Source organism: Barbatula barbatula, assembly GCF_947034865.1.
Source record: "Barbatula barbatula genome assembly, chromosome: 18".
In the NCBI taxonomy this organism is placed as follows: Eukaryota; Metazoa; Chordata; class Actinopteri; order Cypriniformes; family Nemacheilidae; genus Barbatula; species Barbatula barbatula.
The window spans coordinates 13,443,457-13,462,127 of record NC_136781.1 but is presented as its reverse complement, the minus strand read 5'-3'; the positions used below and the strand labels follow the sequence as shown (position 1 = coordinate 13,462,127).

General features: G+C 38.1%; 1 protein-coding gene across 1 annotated transcript in view; it reads right to left on the bottom strand.

The window, feature by feature from the left end:
• Positions 1-158: 158 nt before the first annotated feature.
• Positions 159-18,671, bottom strand: part of fat2 (FAT atypical cadherin 2) — a 43,174-nt gene continuing 24,661 nt past the window's right edge. Inside the window, exons 16-24 of the mRNA XM_079480377.1 lie at positions 18,251-18,388; positions 17,881-18,024; positions 15,172-15,369; positions 13,858-14,659; positions 12,020-12,174; positions 6,281-6,713; positions 5,784-5,934; positions 4,189-4,706; positions 159-2,085 (exon numbers count right to left, since the gene is read on the bottom strand). Of these exons, the coding sequence (XP_079336503.1) occupies positions 1,616-2,085; positions 4,189-4,706; positions 5,784-5,934; positions 6,281-6,713; positions 12,020-12,174; positions 13,858-14,659; positions 15,172-15,369; positions 17,881-18,024; positions 18,251-18,388 (3,009 nt within the window). The 3' untranslated portion in view covers positions 159-1,615. The remainder of the gene's footprint in view (positions 2,086-4,188; positions 4,707-5,783; positions 5,935-6,280; positions 6,714-12,019; positions 12,175-13,857; positions 14,660-15,171; positions 15,370-17,880; positions 18,025-18,250; positions 18,389-18,671) is intronic.

Here is an 18,671-nt window from a genome sequence, read left to right as displayed (position 1 = left end):
TTAGATTTACTCAAAAGTAAGACTTAGTGCGAAATTAAATATTTTGAGTTCCTGTAACTATTTTTAAATTTAATTAACTTTACACTACTTTAACTATTTCATTATTTTGAACATTCGGGTTTACATTGTGCCATAAATGTAATAAAGAGTGTATGCATACTGTACATTAAACAATTTTATTTTTGATAAAGATATTTCATAGTATTTTCTATAGACATCAGAAATGATAAAGACAACATAAATTCTCTCACAGAGGAACTCATAAAAAAGAGCTTTTTCCACCCTTGTAATAAAATATAAAAAATGACATTGGCATTCGCAACATATACCACACAGCCACACCACTGCACAAACAACTGTTCATAAAGACAAATATTTACAACAGCTGCCATAAATATTTACATCAACACTGTACTGTCATTTTGAAAGACTACAGACTAAACCCTGCAATGAAGCAGTTCTACTGCGCACATGCAGTAAAGTTAAATGGCACGGCCCTCCGCACAAACCATGGCGATGTCACAGATTTAATATGAATCACCTCAGTAGTGCTCACCTATTGTTGGCATTCAGTAAGACGTGAAAATCCCCACTCACAACTTTTTAAATCAAAACAAAAGAACAAAAGAACCATAGAACCTCCATCACCGTTATGCACGCAAAACACAAAGAAAATTACTTTAGAATATAAAATGCAGTTGTCGTTTTTGTTTGTAAATTCAACACGTTTATAAATTGGTCAGTTCACGTCTCATCAGCAGACTTGCTAAGTATTTTGATCTTTTCATGATTAGTAAGCATTATAACAAGTTTGTCAAGTATAGCATAATTGAACCTAAAAAAGGCTGCATTTGGGATTTCTCATGGCTTGAGTTTGACTGCCTTTGATCACTGGAAACTTCTAACACTGCATAACATCTGCAGCATGAGAAGCTGAAACTTCAAGTTCTCATTTAAAATTACCGCATTACTTTTCACCAAGTACTGCAATTTGGACACATCATAACAGCCAAAAATACTTATTTAAAAGTATTATTTCGGAACTGTCAAGAACATCAACGATAAAAGGGGTTAGTTGTGTTCATAAACATACATGGTATTTCACATTGGGGGCTTAGTTTTGACACAGCAAAGAACCAGCCTCTGCTTCAGTCTGTTGTCACAAATCGATCTATTTGCATAGCGCATTTTATTGTTGTATAATATAATCTGCGTTGATAAAAACCACTGGTTGTTGTGAGCACACGAACTTCAGGAAACACACACAACTTGACTATGAAATCTTTTAAGCATCTGGTGCCCGATCTGATGACATGCAACACAATCAGTTATTTAAACAAATGGGGTGATGTAGATCATGTAGAAATTAGAATACTAATACCAAAAAGGGGGCATTTACAACCACACTTTTGACTTTCTAAGGCCATGCAATACTTCTACAGGAATGTAAAGGGTAAAATAGAGGGAATAATTCGATTTTGGACTGATATATCTTTCTTTCCCTGAAAACGACTCTTAATACTGATAGTCATAGTGCTTCTGTGGCTTTCCGCCATTGAGCTTCATATACTAGATGTAAGAGATCTCCTTTCGCACTGTAATGCATTGCAGTCTCTTAAAACATGACCTCCTCACAGCTGCCATAGTCACTTTCTACCTGATCCGAGCCAGCGTAACTGCGAGATGTCCTGCTCGTTCCAGCCCGATTGGATCCGCCACTGTCCGCGTAGGAAGGCTGGGCCACGCTCAAGCGCACACTCAGTCTCTTGAAGCTGCTGGAAACGTTGTCCATGCTGCGAGTATGCTGGGTAGGGTAGTAGCTTATGGCAGTGTACTCGTTCGGGCACTTTGGGGAGGGCAGAGGCAGACCATCCGGCCCTAAGAAGTCATCTAGGTTTTGGTTGCTGTAACAGGGAGGCAATGGGGCTCGCCGATCGAGGCGCTCAAGAGGGAAAGGGAAGCCTCCAAAGCGAGAGTTTCTGCGGGACTCTGTAGGAGGGTTCGAGTAGGTGCTTTCTACGATGTCAAACTGTGGGAATTCTTGAACAGAAGGTCGGCCGTAGTAGTCAGGATCGGCTGGATACACTGGGAGGGAGAATTCAAAAGGATTAGTGTGTTGTTGTAGCACTGACTAGTCACTTATTTCTGCAACTAGTACAAATATTGAACTGTTTATATTCCAATGAGAGTTTAAAGGGAATCAAATAATATTTGACATACAGGACAAAATTCTCATCAGTCACAAATTTTTTGTCGGCCAGTGGCAGACAGAAATAAAATGTTGTACAGTAATTGAGTATTTTTTACCCCCTATAACAATATTGAAACCAATAGAGATGTTGCAATGAATATGGCATGTCATTTTTATACTTATTGCAAACAATAAGTATACTGTACTTCAAGGTATAGCTTCTTAAAGTTCAAGTATTTTTAAGTATTCTTTATTTAATAAGTATATTAATATCAATGCCCTAGTAATATACTTTTAAGTGTACTATTTTAATGCTACTTGGGTTTAAATTGGCCATTTTTAGTTTATAAGTATTCTTAAAGGGTTTACAACTTTAAACTAGTTTACAACTACGGTTTTTGTATGTACTGCAACTGTACTGTATACATGAACGTATAGGTAGACAGATAGTTTACTACACAGCAAAACCCCCAGAGTTAAATTAACACTGCTGGGAGTTTATTTAAGTCCACACCCTTAGAGAGTTAAAGTAACACTGAAGTAGAGGTAAAGTTAATGAGATAATTAAGGTGATAAATGAAGTGATGATTGATAATTAATGATGAACAACTGCTGATAACAAACACAATCACTGAAGAAACCATGAACAATAAAAAGTCACCATAATAGTGTTTCCTTTTGTTAGGCATGTGATTTATTTATTATATTTATTTTTGGTTACCTTTAATAGTGTGTTAATAATGCACATTTATAACACCAAAACAAAGCTAAATATTATTGTCCACTTACTGAGGGTATTTGATACAGTTATGACTTTCTTAAGCTGAGTGTAGGTGTGTTTTATACTAATCCGACTTAATTTTGCATTCCGAACTCATTCACGACTCCCAGCATGCATTGCAGCTTAAATAATAGATATAACTTTTCGCCATCTTGATGTCTCAGATTTAAAAATTAATTATTTTCATTTTGTGAAAATGTGTGTCTTTCTTAAAAGCTATTACTAGACAGCTGTGGCACATAATTAAATTATGTCTAAACATTGACTAAGTCTCTTATAAGCACAAATTTGAAGATACATTGGCTATGAGCCAAGTTTCTTTAGGTACACTTTATGTAATACTTAGCTTACTATTAATAAAACATTGTGTAAACCAAAAAAAGTATTTAATGGGTTACTCAATCAAAAGATCAAAACTACAAGCCATGCTTATGCAAAGCAATGTATAAATGTTTTTGTCAAAATATTAAATAATTTAACGTAGTTTAGACAATAAATATAATAATACAGTATATATAGTAATATACCCATATATAGTAATTGATATGGAAATAAATAGTTTTTATATTACAGTATATTCATATTTTAGTTTTGTAAGGGAAGTATACTTAGTCTTTTGATGGAGTAATACTTTAAAGTATAATGAAGTATTCTGAGTACAAACATACATCAAACTTACTTTTCTCTCAGTATACTGAAAAGTCACTAAAAGTACACTTGTAGTGTCATGTTTAATAAATGTTTAATAAAAAGTAGACGGAAAGTATACTTTCTTATTTAAGGTTTAAAAGAAGTCAACTAATAGCACACTTGAATAAACTTAATTTTTGTTGGGGTAAACCTTTTAACTCCCAGCCTAGACGAATGCTTCTCTGGATGACTGATCGACTTATAATAATGAATAGTTCTGCAGTGTGTGTTTTCACCTGTACTTGAACTTTTATTATATTGCTTGACTGTTAGGGATGCAAAATTGTCCTTGACATCAAAACATGAAAGGACAGTTAGGCTTTTTAAGCCATAGTTTTAGTAGAAGAACAGGTAGAGACAGTGCTCAGCGCCGTGACAACGATACAATATAATAGAATACGACCTACATGCTTTTATTCAACCTGCACAAGCACGTCTGTCCTCCACCTTACTCTTTTCTGCTTCTCTCGTCTTTCACTAAATTCCACATTAAATAAGGCTGCTAAAATGAAACGTGCATTCTTACCTTCATAGTCATGCTCCCAGTGGTTTTTCCGAATAGAGTCATTATCAGAGCTGGAGGAGGGTGGAGGAGGTAGATTGGGAGCCACGCTACAGATCACAGGACCTTGAGACCTATGCGTGCGAGGTCCTACCTGAGGACCGAGCTCCCGCTGGCTGCGCGGTTTCAACGAACGGAAAGGACTGTTTTCCAGATCGCCTCCAAAGCCAATGAGGTTGGTGATCTCCATAGGAGAGCTGATTTCTGTTCCTTTCATCATGCATTTGGATGAAGTTGGGAAGTAACTGTTGGAATCCTGCACACAGGCCAACTTGTCCTTTTTATGGCTGATGTACCACTTTCGAAGACACACGAAGGCCACGACAAGAAGAACGAGTCCCAGTATCCCTGCGCAGATCTCTGCAATCTCCACGTAAGGAGGGGATGTGGTGCGTTCGCACTGAATGGAGTTTTCCGCCATCGTGCACGCGAAACCTTGGACACAGGGATTTGGGTTGCATGCATTTACGTCAATCTCACACCTGTAAAAAGAGGAAAAACAGACTGACCGTAAGAAGAGGCGTAGAAAGAGTGTGGACCACAGAACCATTCATCTAAATATATTTATTAGATTATAAATATTGATGAAAATGTTAATAAAGGACGTGAGAACTGAATTAAAATTTGCAGCAAAATAAAAACTCTTTCATCATTTTACGACTCATTTCATTTCAAACCTGTTAAAGAAGATATTTTGAAGAACCCTGGTAGCCAAACAACATTGGATGACATTGACTTCCAATGTACGGACACAAAACCACATTTCTCTAAATATCTTCTTTGTGCTCCACAGAAGTAAAGAGTCATATTCAGATTGATAAACAGCATGCGGTTGAATAAATGATGAATGATAAATGATGAATGAATTGCATTGTTTAGGTAAACTATCCCTTTAACATTATACATGACTATCGATAAAAAAGACACTTCTGGATCTTCATCTCTAACATGCCTTTGTAATCTCTTTTATTTTACATGAAATATTTTGGTAATATTGTCATTATGATATAATTCCATGAGAAAGATATGACCAATAGCCATTTGATATGACAATTTGGTGTCCTACATAATGGTTGTGAATGGAGTTCACCAGTCTAGTATACAGACATTAAATAATAAACTATCAACGCAAACCGAATTATTGCATTTCTGATATTAAACATGAATCCATTAACATTTTTCATAACTGAACACTGTTTGTGAAATTTCCCACCTTACTTAGAATAATGCACTGAGATGTTTGTAACCAATAACCGTGAGATGCTTTGAAGCAAATGTATTGATTGAAATTCCCACCTTACGACTACTGTGTGCAAGCTTTAAAGTTAAATATTAATGGGTCAATCAATAATGCTTTAAATCATAACCTCAGAGGCACATAGCTACATCTTCATTCATAAGAGAGTTACTACTGAATCCTAAAAGGCACTTATGCATGTGTTCATGAACCGACCAAATAATATATTCTCACACAAATCGGTCAGGCTTCTCAATGACTTCATCAAGGACATGAGGAGGAGACATATGTGATCAAAAGAGCTCCGCTATTGGATTCTCACCTGTTTCCAGTCATTTGCTCAGAACAGTTGCAGATGTAACTCTGAGTGTTTGGCACGCACAGGCCTTTGGCACAGGGATGAGATGCACAGGGATTGACCGTCTTCTCACAGCGAGAGCCATAATACGGCAATGCACAGCTACAGCGAAACTCTGGAGGAAGAATGTAAAACTGTGTCTTGTGCTTCCGACAGGAAAATGGTCAAATTAGCAAAGGCATATCAATAGGAACTCCTCAGGGCTCAGATTAAAGGACAAACTGGCACTGGAGATCTTTTAGAGCAAGATACTGATGAGATGTATATCTCCCTAGCTTTATTTCCATATCTGTGTAGTGCTAATAATCTTGCGTGTACTCGAATGACATGTCAGAATGTTTTCTGTTTGATTCGTCTATTTGTTGTTTTCTTAAAATTGTGAAGCAATTTATTGCAAAGTGTTCAGAAATAAACAACAATATTAGCTGGCCCAGATCAACCCTTAAATATTTTATCCTCACCTCCGCTGACGTCTTCAACACAAGTGCCTCCGTTCCCACAAGGATCACTGGAACAGCTCTTCACTTCAGAGCAGCACTGGTAGATCCCAAAGAGTCTGCCGCTCCGGTTGCCAGAACCCTCCTCACTTCTCACCGCCTCTCCATTGAACTCCAAGCTCTTCAAACAGCCGGTGAAGCCCGGTCGGTGGGCATCTGCGCTGGGATTAGAGCTGGCTAGCACCAGGGCTCCATCAGACTGGGTCAGTTTACAAGGTTGGGACAGGATGAGGGAATTGGTGTGGATGGCATCTATGGTGAGCCTAAGGGTTGAGCCATTGACCTCCAGGGAGACATGGTGCCAATGGCCATCAGCCACAGGACGGTTGGCCACCTGCAGACTGGCGGGAGGCATATTGCCACATCTATAGCTTAACCGCAGCTCCTTGTCTACCAGCTAGATAAACAAACACAAACAAAGAAGTTTTTGTGAATGAGATTTCAGATCACCCCATTTCCGTTATTTAAAGGTCCAGTGTGTAATTTTTTGGAGGATGTATTGAGAGAAATATCCTTTAAGGGATAGTTCACACAAAAGATGAGAATTCTGTCATCATTTATTCGCCCTCTTGTGATTTCAAACCTGTATCACTTTCTTTCTTCAGCAGAACACTAAATAAGATGTTTTGATAAAAGTTACTAATCGTACAATGGTGGTAATCATTGACTTCAATTGTATGTTCCAAAAAACAATGCAAGTCAATGGGTACCGCCGTTGTTAGGTTACCTTCTTTTGTATTCTGCAGAAGGAAGTCATACAGGTTTGTGGGTAAGTACAGTAAATGATGACAGAATTGTCATGTTTGTGGGAAGGGCTCCTTGGTTTCTCAAACACTTCCATTTAGCCTTAAACTCACGTCATTGGTTAATCAAAAGATAACATGTCGGACCATTAAAAAAAATATATATTTTCAAAGCTGCAAAGAATTGCAGTGTGCACACTTTTGGATGCTAAACCGGCTGTACAAATAATTTTCTTATAGTCATCTCTTTACTTTAAACCGTCACAGAAAAGCATAATTGAACATCAAAGATATACCACATTTCACCTTTGAGACTTGTATTTACCTTCGCCTGATCTATAAAGAACGCCTGTAGTTTGCATTAAGTTTTATGGATTGTGCCCGGGCCATTCTGAATAGAAAAAGTGCCGGCAGGTCTCATGCTGAGGTAGGTTAGATAGGTTGTGTTTTCTCACAGTGGGAAGCGTGGGCTCTCGCCGCGGGAGATAAGAAGCACTTTGAGCGATAAAGGTAGATGTGAAAGACGGTGCTCGAGGGAGAGCGATGTTGGGATGCTAAGGCCCACTCCAATCAAAAGCATTTGGATGCATGCTGATATTCGGCGTTCCAGCGACAAATAATTGATCACTCCCATATTCATTCATTAGTTTCCCTTTCTGTGCATTAAAAATGCATAGCTGGTGTGTGTACTTTAAATTTGAAAGTATAACACCGATGCAGCGGGTTTGCATTATTAACCATTATCTCTCTCACACCGGCCTCTTAATTGCTGCGGCAAAATCTTCAGAGAGTTTTGCGATGTGAGAACCGAACTGAGCACAGAGACTTTTTCTCTGATCTGATAGCGCTCGGCCCATGGGTTCTGCTCATTTGCTTTCGTTGGTTGGGGTTGCTGTTTGATTTCGCTTTGCCAAGCGCAAAGAGAAAGAGGAGCTTCTCTCCCGAGAGGACTTATTGAAGGGGGAGCGTTCGATCTGAGATTCTGTTCCTTAAGGGCAATGCTGACTTTAACCGGTAAGACGGCTGTTTGTCTAGCAAAGTCCATGGCAAAAACATGACCTTGCTTGTAAGTCGACAAAAAAACAGCAGCTAAACATTTATGGTCAAGAAAAGTAAAAACTTAAGTGGAGATGTTCCCTGACCACCTATTCACAACGAGGCAACTGACACGTCTGTCATTAAAAAAAGGTATTGGTTTGATTAACTAATATAAAATATGTAACTACGCTTGCATCCATGAAAGTAAGTGTGAAGCTGCTTTTAAATCTAAGAAAGTCTGTTCCAGAAAGGACCAATTCCCATGTCATAATTGGTCATTTCAATTAGGTTTCCTGTTGTGCAGATCATCTACTTAAAACTAGTGTAAGACAGTTCTGACATCCTTATGTTACTAAAAACGTTTTACCATGGAACACGAAATTAGTTATTATAAAAATACCACTGCACTGACCAGTCTATCCTATTTGTTATCATCACTTGCCCAAAATGCTCCTAATTATCTTAAAATAAGTCTGTTTTCTGAACAATAATATTTGTTCAAGTTCAAAAATAATATTTTGATGTGATAACCTTTTATTGGATGACTTTGTCACTCCTGAGGTTTGATTTTGAGGTTTGAAGAGTTTACTAATATCCTTAAATGTGGAAAAAGATATCCCCTGAACACCCCTTTATACATACATTATAGTATTGCTCAAACTTGTTTGTTGCAAGGCCCCCAAAGCGATGCGCTTTGTTCCCCCCCAAATAAAGAATTTGAATAATTCCAAAAAACTAATTCAGTGATACAATGCTGGAACATCAATTATTTTGGTTGGTGGTCTTATTTTCTTATGTTGGATAGCATAAAATCAATGAAACATTTCTATATTTAATAAAATGCCATAAAATCTGTGGCCCCCCCTGGATCCATCTGGATCCCTTGACCCTCAGTTAAGGAACCACTGTTGTATAGATTCCTTCGCAACTAAGAAAGAGAACTAAGAAATGAATTATTGCGATCAACGCCTCATGCTGTGACTCCTCACTGCGTTAAACGCTATCCGTTTCAGCATATCTCATGCCTCAGATCTTGTTTTTGCTAATAATGTTAGATTGCAGCTGTCAGTATTCATAAATGCTACACCTGCTTAACTGACAAGTCACCTTTTCATCTGTCTTCGTCGTCAGCATAGGCACAATTTACATTTAAAATGTAATAACTTAAAGATAAGACGATATTACAGTTTTTCTCAAATGCTAAAACTCAAAAGCCAATCCTCTAAACCAAATGTCCAGTTGTCTAAACACATTTACTAAATATAGCCATCATTTTCCAATATCATAAACACATTTCACATGAAGACACAATTCACAAAACACAATCCTCCGTTCTCATAAATCTTAACACATTTTTCCTTGTTAAAACACAAGTTGCAAAATAACTCTGCTCATATTCTCAGATGAAAGCTCATGTGATGCAAAATGCTTGCCACAGTCAGCAATATTTGAACACAATGAACACACCTGGCACCATTCATTACACACAACGACTCAAAATTTAAGACACTTGTTGCCAATGCTGTGGCCACATGTATAAAAGCAAGTTCAGAGGGCACAGTTTGCTGAAGATTTGAGTCAGAGGAGGGAGAAGAGCTGGCTATGGGAGAAGAGCTGGCTATGGAAGAAGAGGAGCAGGCAAACAAGGGAGAGGTGAAGGTCCAGGAGGGAGAGGAGAAGGTCCAGGAGGGAGAGCAAGACAACCTCGCACCATCATTACAGACAAGATGCGAGGAACAGTCATTGACCATGTCATTGTCCATGGCATGACAATGGCTGAAGCAGGACTAAGTGTCCGTCCAAACCTGAGTAGGTTCACCGTGGCCACCATTATCAGGGCATTCAGACAACACAACAGGTATTGTACTCTATTGCTTTCTTTGTCACAATACAATTTACAAGCCTATGAAAGTAGTCTATTTGTTTCAAATAAGTTGTTACTGTATTTGTAAAACATGTCAATTGACAACACGTTTCTTTATTTAGTGTTGAAAGAATGCCACATCGAGGTGGGAGGGTTGCCATATTTACAGCGGCACAAGAAACCCTCATTTTGGATATGGTTCGTGAGAACAACCTCATCAGACTCCGGGAGATCAGAGACAAAGTCACTGCCGATAATGTCAACTTTGAGAGCATTGATGTCAGCTTGGCCATGGGTTTGGAGGGGCTTGTCCACCGGCATTCTGTCCTTTAGGTCTTACAACATCCAACATCTCCTCACCTTCCTAGAGGAGCTAAAAGACATCCTCCTGGACCGCCCATCACATTTATGTGATCATTTGGGACAATGTAAGCTTCCACAGAACAAACCAAATCAGAGAGTGGTTTGTACAGTAACCACCTTTTAAACGTCTGTCTGCCGCCATACTCCGCTTTCCTGAATCCTATAGAGGAGCTCTTCTCATCGTGGAGATGGAAGGTTTATGACAGACAACCATACACTAGAAAGAACCTCCTAAGGGCAATGGAGCTGGCCTGTGTTGACATCCCAGTGGAGGCCCTCCATGGATGGATTCGCCATTCCAGGGCGTTTTAGACAATATAGCCTGCAATGTGGATGAGGGGATGTGGCCAATGCAGCTCAGCGACATGATGCCGCACAGAGATTGTGGTGTGTGTGTGGTGTGAATAAAGTAAATAAAAAAACTTCACACCCTGATCATGTTTTCAAGAGTACTTTTGTGTGCAATAGATTCAGTTTTTGGATTGATTTGTGTTACAGTAGTGTACATGCAGAATTTACTATAGATTTATACTCTTCATATGAAACTCACAAATCTAAATGCCTAATGCTCTGCAGAGATCTAAGAAGATCCATTACTGTAAAGTTTCAAAAAATATGCATTGGCAGTTATGAAACAAAGAACCTTCTCACAAATTGAGCATTGTGTTTTAAATTTTTTTGCTGTTGTGTGTAATGATGTGTATAGTGTTTACATTTTTGAAAGCTTCGAGCTGCTCTTTTGGTGTGAAAGTTTGAGTTTTGAAGTGAGAAGGTGTGGTTGTGTTTATGTAGCTTTAGAAAAGGGTGTTGTGTTTAGACATTGGGGAACATGGAGGAAACGTTTGTGAAATGTGTTTTAGCATTTGAGAAAAACTGTAAAAAGTATCAGTTCGGGAGGTACTGTAATTCAAGTTTTACAAGTTTCAAAGTTATCTCTTTTCTCCAATTAAAATTGTCATGAGACAGGAGCTGGTAAGAATTGCTGAGGTGCGCTGGAATGTTACGTCTCCAGAGAGGTGCGTAAAACTCAAATTGTGTTATGTATCTCTGTGAAGTGCGTGAAGACGTGTGCACCAGAGACATCGTGGATGACCATCTATAACAATTCCTTTTGAAGCCTCCTCCAACAATGAAAAGGACCAGCTTGTCAAGTTTCAAAACTCAGAGGTAAAGCTTTGAAAAAAAGAAGAGTGCACTTTTGATGTTGAAAGCCACTTAAATGGAATATTCAATTGTGATGTATAAATGAGACGCCCTTCGGGACCAGAAATATAGGCTTTTTAAGCAGCGGTTGCAGATTCAAGGAGTACTTTCTGCATTACTTATCCGTCTTGAAATATATAGAACGCGAATATCACTTACAGTTTTATTTGGTGTGTTAACCTTACTGACTGAAGCATCAAAGTTGTTGAATAAACAAGTACTCCAAAAATGCTCAGTGCACAGCACCCCTGAGAGAAGTTGGTCATGAATTCATCATAACACTTACAGTATTTAATATAAACAGGTTGATTCATCATTGATATGCTTGAAGGCATAACCACATCAAAAGTTCTTTATTTCCCTCTTGCAAAGTGTCCTTGAATGTTAACATTTCCTATTTGCAGTCAAGTCAAGTTTCTAAAGCAAACATTTGGGCACAAAAAAATCAATTATCAAAGTTTTCTTTTGTCAGTAAATTGGAAAGTGTCGCACCTCTAATGTTCCCCAGTCAGTAGCATTGGTAGTCATTACTGTGCCTTCGGGATGGGATGTTTTAAGTCGGAGAGATAGATGAAAGTTGTGTTTGTCTTCCTCCATGTGATAGAAGTATTTCAGATAACCTTTGCCATCAAATCTCACAGCAGATTCTGCAAAACAGAAGGCATAAATTGTAAATACATTTTGCAAAACACAAATCCACCTGCTTGTCAATAAATGAAATATGTTATTATGCTAAGAACACAATATATCTTTTTGACTAACCAATAACTGTACGTGTCTTGTGTCTAACAAAAAAGTCCCATTGTTCATTCTCTCCCTTGCTTGCTCCAGCTTTAATCCTCCTTGTAGCATGGCCTTGTAAACTAACAGTACTGTTTAGCATGTCGACAAAATGTTATGTGCTCTCCTGCTTGTACGTTGCTTTTGATAAAAGTGTCTGCCAAACTAATAAATGTAATCTAAATGTAATATCATCCATCCATATCCCTTCTGAGATGGCAGAGAGTCAGAAAAACACACATCTTTCACACCCCATAAATAATTTGGTGATGACATTCATAGTCATCATTAACCTTCCTGCCATTCCAAACCTGGACATATTTGTCATGGAACATAAAAGAAGATATCCAAACGTCTATTGAAAATGAAAGTAGACAGTAATCAAATCCAAATGACAAGGTAGATTAGACATTTTTGTCATCATTTACTTATCCACTTTTTTGTTCTGTGTAAGAAAGAAAGTAATATAGGTTATTTTGAAGAAAGTTGGTAACCGGACAGCACTAGCCCCTAGAAAGTCATACAGGTTTGAAATGACAAGAGATACATAATAATATATAAATGACAGAATTTTCATTTTTGGGTGAACTATCACATTTACTATATTTAAACCGGACATGTCGTGACTGAACACATGACATTGCATTTTGGATCTTGAGGAGCCCACAGTAAAAAAAGCATAAATCCCACTTTGAGTTATTTAGTTTTTTCCTCACACAAAGCTATCAAGTGCACTCAGAAGACTTTTAAGACTTATAAATATAATACACAAGTTTGAAAAGGCTATTTTTATGTTCTTTTTTTTACTTTTTCAAGCTTCACTGACCCTCATTACCATATGTTTTTTTGTATGGAAAAACTTAAACTAAACGAAGATTTGAAATATTGCTTCGGCAATTAAAATTAAGGCACTACAATTAACAACTCAAAATAAATAAAAAACAAAAAATAAAATTGAAATAAAGGTAATTCAATTTATACAGCAAGATAAAAATGAACCAATAAATAAAATGCCAAAAGCACAAAACAAAGTTATTAGAAATACTAAACAAAAATTTGTAAAGTGAAAATAAAAAATCAAAATTAGGTCTGTCAAACGATAATTCGCAATTAATCACATCCAGAATACAAGTTTGTTTTTACATAATATGTGTCTATGTACAGTGTATATTAATTTAGCATTTATAAGCATATACACATACATGCATTTATAAAAAATGCATAAACATTTATATATAATTTACATTATTGGTAAACATTAAAAACATGAACATGTATGTGGATGTGTTTATAAATACATGCACAGTACACATGCATGTATTATGTAAACACAAACTTGTATTCCTGTTGCGATTAATCACGATAGCCTTAAAAAAGTTGCAATCATAAAAATTACAAATCTAAAATTAATAGCTTGATAAGTATAGCTCCCAACATTTCATATCAAGATGACTAAAACCCAGATCAAGATGACTTAGACCCAGAGGCCTTGAATATATCATTTCTCAAGTTCTAAGCTTAAGTGAATTCAAAATTAAAAGACGGCCTACCATTGCAGAAGCACACGCTCTCCCAGCTGTGCTTTGGGGTGATGAAGTTAGCTCGTGCCGTCGCATAGTTGTTCATTCTCCCGTTCTTTACCACGACTGAGTTTCTGCAACCCCGTGGTGGGCACCCAGCGTCCACACAACCATCATGCTTCAGTCTCAAGATGTTCAAACCCAGCGTGTCTTCCACAGCTGACAGGACCCCAGTCAGCCGCTGTGCAGGTACGGGCTGAACAGAGCCATCCTGAGCTAGACGGACCAGCAGTACCTCTGTGTTGACCGAGTTTGGCACTTGTTGCAAGCTGGCAATGTGCAGCTCCTGTCTGGGTATATTGAGTTCTGAACTCAGGCTGCGCTGGAGGCCCCTCCAATGATCGGCCACAAACTCCTCAGCCGAAAGGCCGGCGAACCGCAGCGTGAAGCCCCGATCCAAAACATGCCGAGCGGCAGACAAGACATGAACCTTTACTGCAGCCCAGACGCTAAACTTCCCATCAGACACAGTGATGTTTAGTTGGTACAGGCCTGGCTCCAGGTCTTTCTCTACTACGATCTTTCCATCCATTGGGTCCACAGAAAACAAGTCTCTGTCTAGGACATCAGATACGAGTTTGTAAGAAAGAAAGTCTTGGGGGTCTTGGTCGGTGGCGTGCAGTTTGCCGATCACTTGTTTGGTGAATGTCCCCCCAGGAGTGGTGATGAAAACCTCCAGCGGAGTCACAGTGGGTGGATATCTGCTCTGCTCTGTGATGTTGATTTTCACCACACATATAGAGGAAAGTGGAGGGTGCCCGTTGTCGGTGACCTGTGGAAATGATATTTATGTGAAGAGAGAATTTCTTTTTTTTAGTGTGAAGAGTTGACACCAAACTATTTAGTTCTGTAAAATCCCGAGTTCACAGGCTGTTGTTATTTGTCTTCAAGAAAACCTTTTTTTTTTCACTCTTGTGTTGCTTCAAACCCTTAATCCTGTTTTTCTTCCATAGTACACAAAAGGAGATTCTTTCTATATGAAAAATGTGAATGGGGACTGAAAGTACTGTAAAGCACCTTAAACGGTTTCTAAGGATTTAACAGCTCAAATCTTGTTGATTTTTTTTGTGAAGTTGTTTTATGATGCCCCTTCAATTTATGATGAAGTGGAAAATAGAAACATAAAGCCTATGGATAATAGACCTGCCGTCTCCTTTTGTGTTCCAGGATAGAATGAAACTCATGCAGGTTCGGATCAATATGAATTCTATGAATTCATTTTCCTTTTCCAAACAAGCCTTTCACATGTCGTGGTAACTGAAGTTTACGCATGAAATCTTTTACCTGGATTTTCAGCAGATGCTGCGGCTTGGCTTTCCTCCTCAGTGTGGAGGATACGGACAGAAGTCCTCCTTGGTCAATGTGAAAGCTCTTTTCTTCATTTCCAGAGACAATATGAAAAGAGAAGGGAGGGCCGTTCTGAGGCGTATCTCTGTCTGTAACCCGCAGCTGCAGAATACCACTGCCCACAGACTCTCCTTCCTGTCAGCCAAAAACAAAAATATATGCTTTCTGTGATATAAATATAAATTCGGTCAAACCTGTATAAATGTATTTGTTTGGTTGAACACAAAGAAAGATATTTGGACGAATGCTTGTAACCAAACAGTTCTTGTACCCCACTGACTACCATATAGTAGGAAAAATGACAATGGTTGTCAAAAGTTTCATATAGTTCAAACTATATAAACATAACAGCAACCTAGAAGAAATAATAAATCAATTAACACAATTAAACAAATAAAGACTGACAGACAAAAAAAACATCAAACTGACAGCAAGAATAATTAATTCTAAAATAAAATTAATTCTAAAATAAAAAAACATTTTGTTTGACATTTAAATTATTCTTTACCTATATAGTTTCTTTAAAAAAAACTATAACACGCAAATGTGGTGTTTTTTTCTAACCAAAGTAGTGATAATCAAAACAAAACACGATAAATATAGTTTACTTTACAAAGCAAAGTATAAGAAAACGTCTCTGAATGTGACAAATTAAAAATGACATATTATCATAGGCAAACCAAATGCAGTGGATAACAGTGGTCTGCATCATAGCTGAGACTCACATGAACACTGGTTGGTTTTAGGCCTGTAAGTCATTGCCTCTAAATGCTATTGAGCTTTAAATAATCATATATCTTTTGAATGAACCCATATAGTAGATGGGTTTTATATACACAGCAAAACCCATAGCAATATATACATATGATTTGACAGTTTATTGTAATAAATATACAAAATCATAGGTTGTGCATTATAGCTGACACCCACATGAACACTGTAGAGCTGGTTTTGTGGTCTAAGTTATTTCCTTTAAATGCTACTGAGGTTAGAAACATGTATTAATCTGTATGAAACTATTATTAGACGGTAAACGTGTATTAGACGGTCTCTAAATTCACGAATATCAAACCTCCAATGTCAAGCAACTTTAGTGTTCAAATCCTGATTTTGTAGACACGTTCTTGCATAATTTGGTAAAAACAAAATAAGAGTTTAAAAAAGTACAAAAACACAAGCCTCTTGTTCTTTTGCTTTACGTTGTTGGCGTTTTATCCTTTAGCTCCATATAAAACCATAGCCATGTGTAAAGGCGGCACATCGCGCGCACTGCATGATGTCGGAGCACTGAGTATGTCACAGTAATTCAATAAATGAAAAACTAAAAAGGACATTTCCAAATGATGCCTCCAAAGTTGGATCCGCAAGTTATAAAAATAGCGTTTTAATGGTATTCAATAGTGTTTTTGATTGGTACTAAGGGGGCCCCCTGGTGGATTAGAAGCCCTACGCAACCTGCTTAGTCTGGTATAGGATCGGTTCTGTTTTTGTTCATCTGAACAAAGAAATCTATAAATATAAAGATGAGATTGGATGTAGTTGAACTATCCCTTTAGTGCTTTTTATTAATAAAACCATTTGCAAGGGCCACAGCAAGGAAGCAAACAAGCATGAAGGTGATTAGTTAATGATTTGTGAAAAAAAATTATAATAAACATCATAAAGATTTGTACATTTTACAAAAGACTTAAGTAACAAATTAGTTCAAGTATTACGTACGCTGTAGAAAAAATATGGAAAGAAACCATAAATGACATGACAAATCTGTAAACAAAATATTTTTTTTCTTTTGACTTAAGAAAACTAACCAAGAGCACCAAATGACAGAGTTTAGCTCTATGGAAACAATTTAATGATTTAACAAATAAGACAAAAACACATCATGCATTTTAAAAGTACAGAAGATGGAACGATAAATGACGATAACATTACTATGAGATTAATACATATTTTTTATGGTCAGTAGAGAATTTAGATGTATAAAACAGATGGCGGTTTATCAATCCCTATACATGTCGGCAAAGGACTAGCATTTGGACCGAAATGTGCTTTTTGTCTCTGGTTGTTCTCTTAAAATCGGCACAACTGGAACAGGTAATTGAAACAGAGTGCTCGCTGGCAGACATGAGCCTAATTGTTACTGACCACCTACATGGTGCCAAATAGCCTCTGCACTCGAAAGACACCGACACCTTGGGTGGGGATAAATGGGCTGTGACGAATATTTCCAAGTCAGCACACTTGGGTCTATAATTAGAAGCAATGAATACAGTTGACTACAGGGGTAAACAGCCATCCAAATACTGCCACAGAGAAACATGGCAGGGAGGCAAATCCGTTGCTGTATTAGACATGGCTGATCGGCTCTTTAGCCTGAACTCTTGGCCTCCTGCGCCTGTGTGAGATTTACAACAACCATGAGAAGTGAACTGGGGCTGAAAGCAAAAAAATGCTCCCCTAGAATGTGATGTAGGCATTATTCTGTCTTTTATGATGATTTTATCTGGTTTGGATTTTGTTGGAACCAAAAAATCCCACTGCCTACGATATCCCACAATTCTGTGTGTGCTATTATAAAAAGGATAATCATTTAATTTAAATAATTCATTAAAACAAAGTAATTTAAGAGAACGTTGACATGCTCACCTGAAGAAAGAGGTCGTGGTTGATCTGCGAGAACATTGGTGGGTTGTCGTTGACATCAGACACAGTCACCATCACCTGGACGGCAGAGGATAATGGCGGATCTCCTTCATCGTTCGCTTGCACAGTCAGCGAGTAGTGTGTAATCTAAAAAGACAGATGCCTAGTCAGGGGGATTATAAAGGTATAAAATCTCTGCACATAGAGTCTACAACAGCAGTCAAACATGAACACCAGTGGTTAAAATGTTCTTCTTTGATCCGCACATTCAAAACAGACACGACCAACTCTCTGATAATACAAGTGAGTACGTGTTACGGGTGGTGGCGCCTGAACTTGCCCTCCTTTCTTCTCCAAACTCAACAGAACTCACCTCCTCCCGATCCAGCATGGAGCGTACTGTGATGTGACCGGAGCGTGGGTCTATGCTGAACTGCTGCTTGGGATTACCGCTTACAATGGAGTAGAAAATGAAGTTATTTGGGGGCCCATCGAGGTCGACAGCAGTTACCTGAGACACAATGAAGAAGAGATGAGCACACCTGAGCGGTATTAAGCGAAGCTTTAAAGCTGTGGATTACGGCAGGTATTACAAATCGGAGGTCTGAACAAGACTTCCCGGCCACCGTACACTGCTAATCCTGTGGCAAAAAACTGGGTGCTGGTAGACAATCACCATTAGTGAATTGCTTCATTCAGAACATCTTTGTGATCACTGAAATGACATTTACTCAGCAGCTGCTGCTGTAGCGTGGCCAAATACAGTCAGTCAGATTGTGAACATTTGGCTTTGC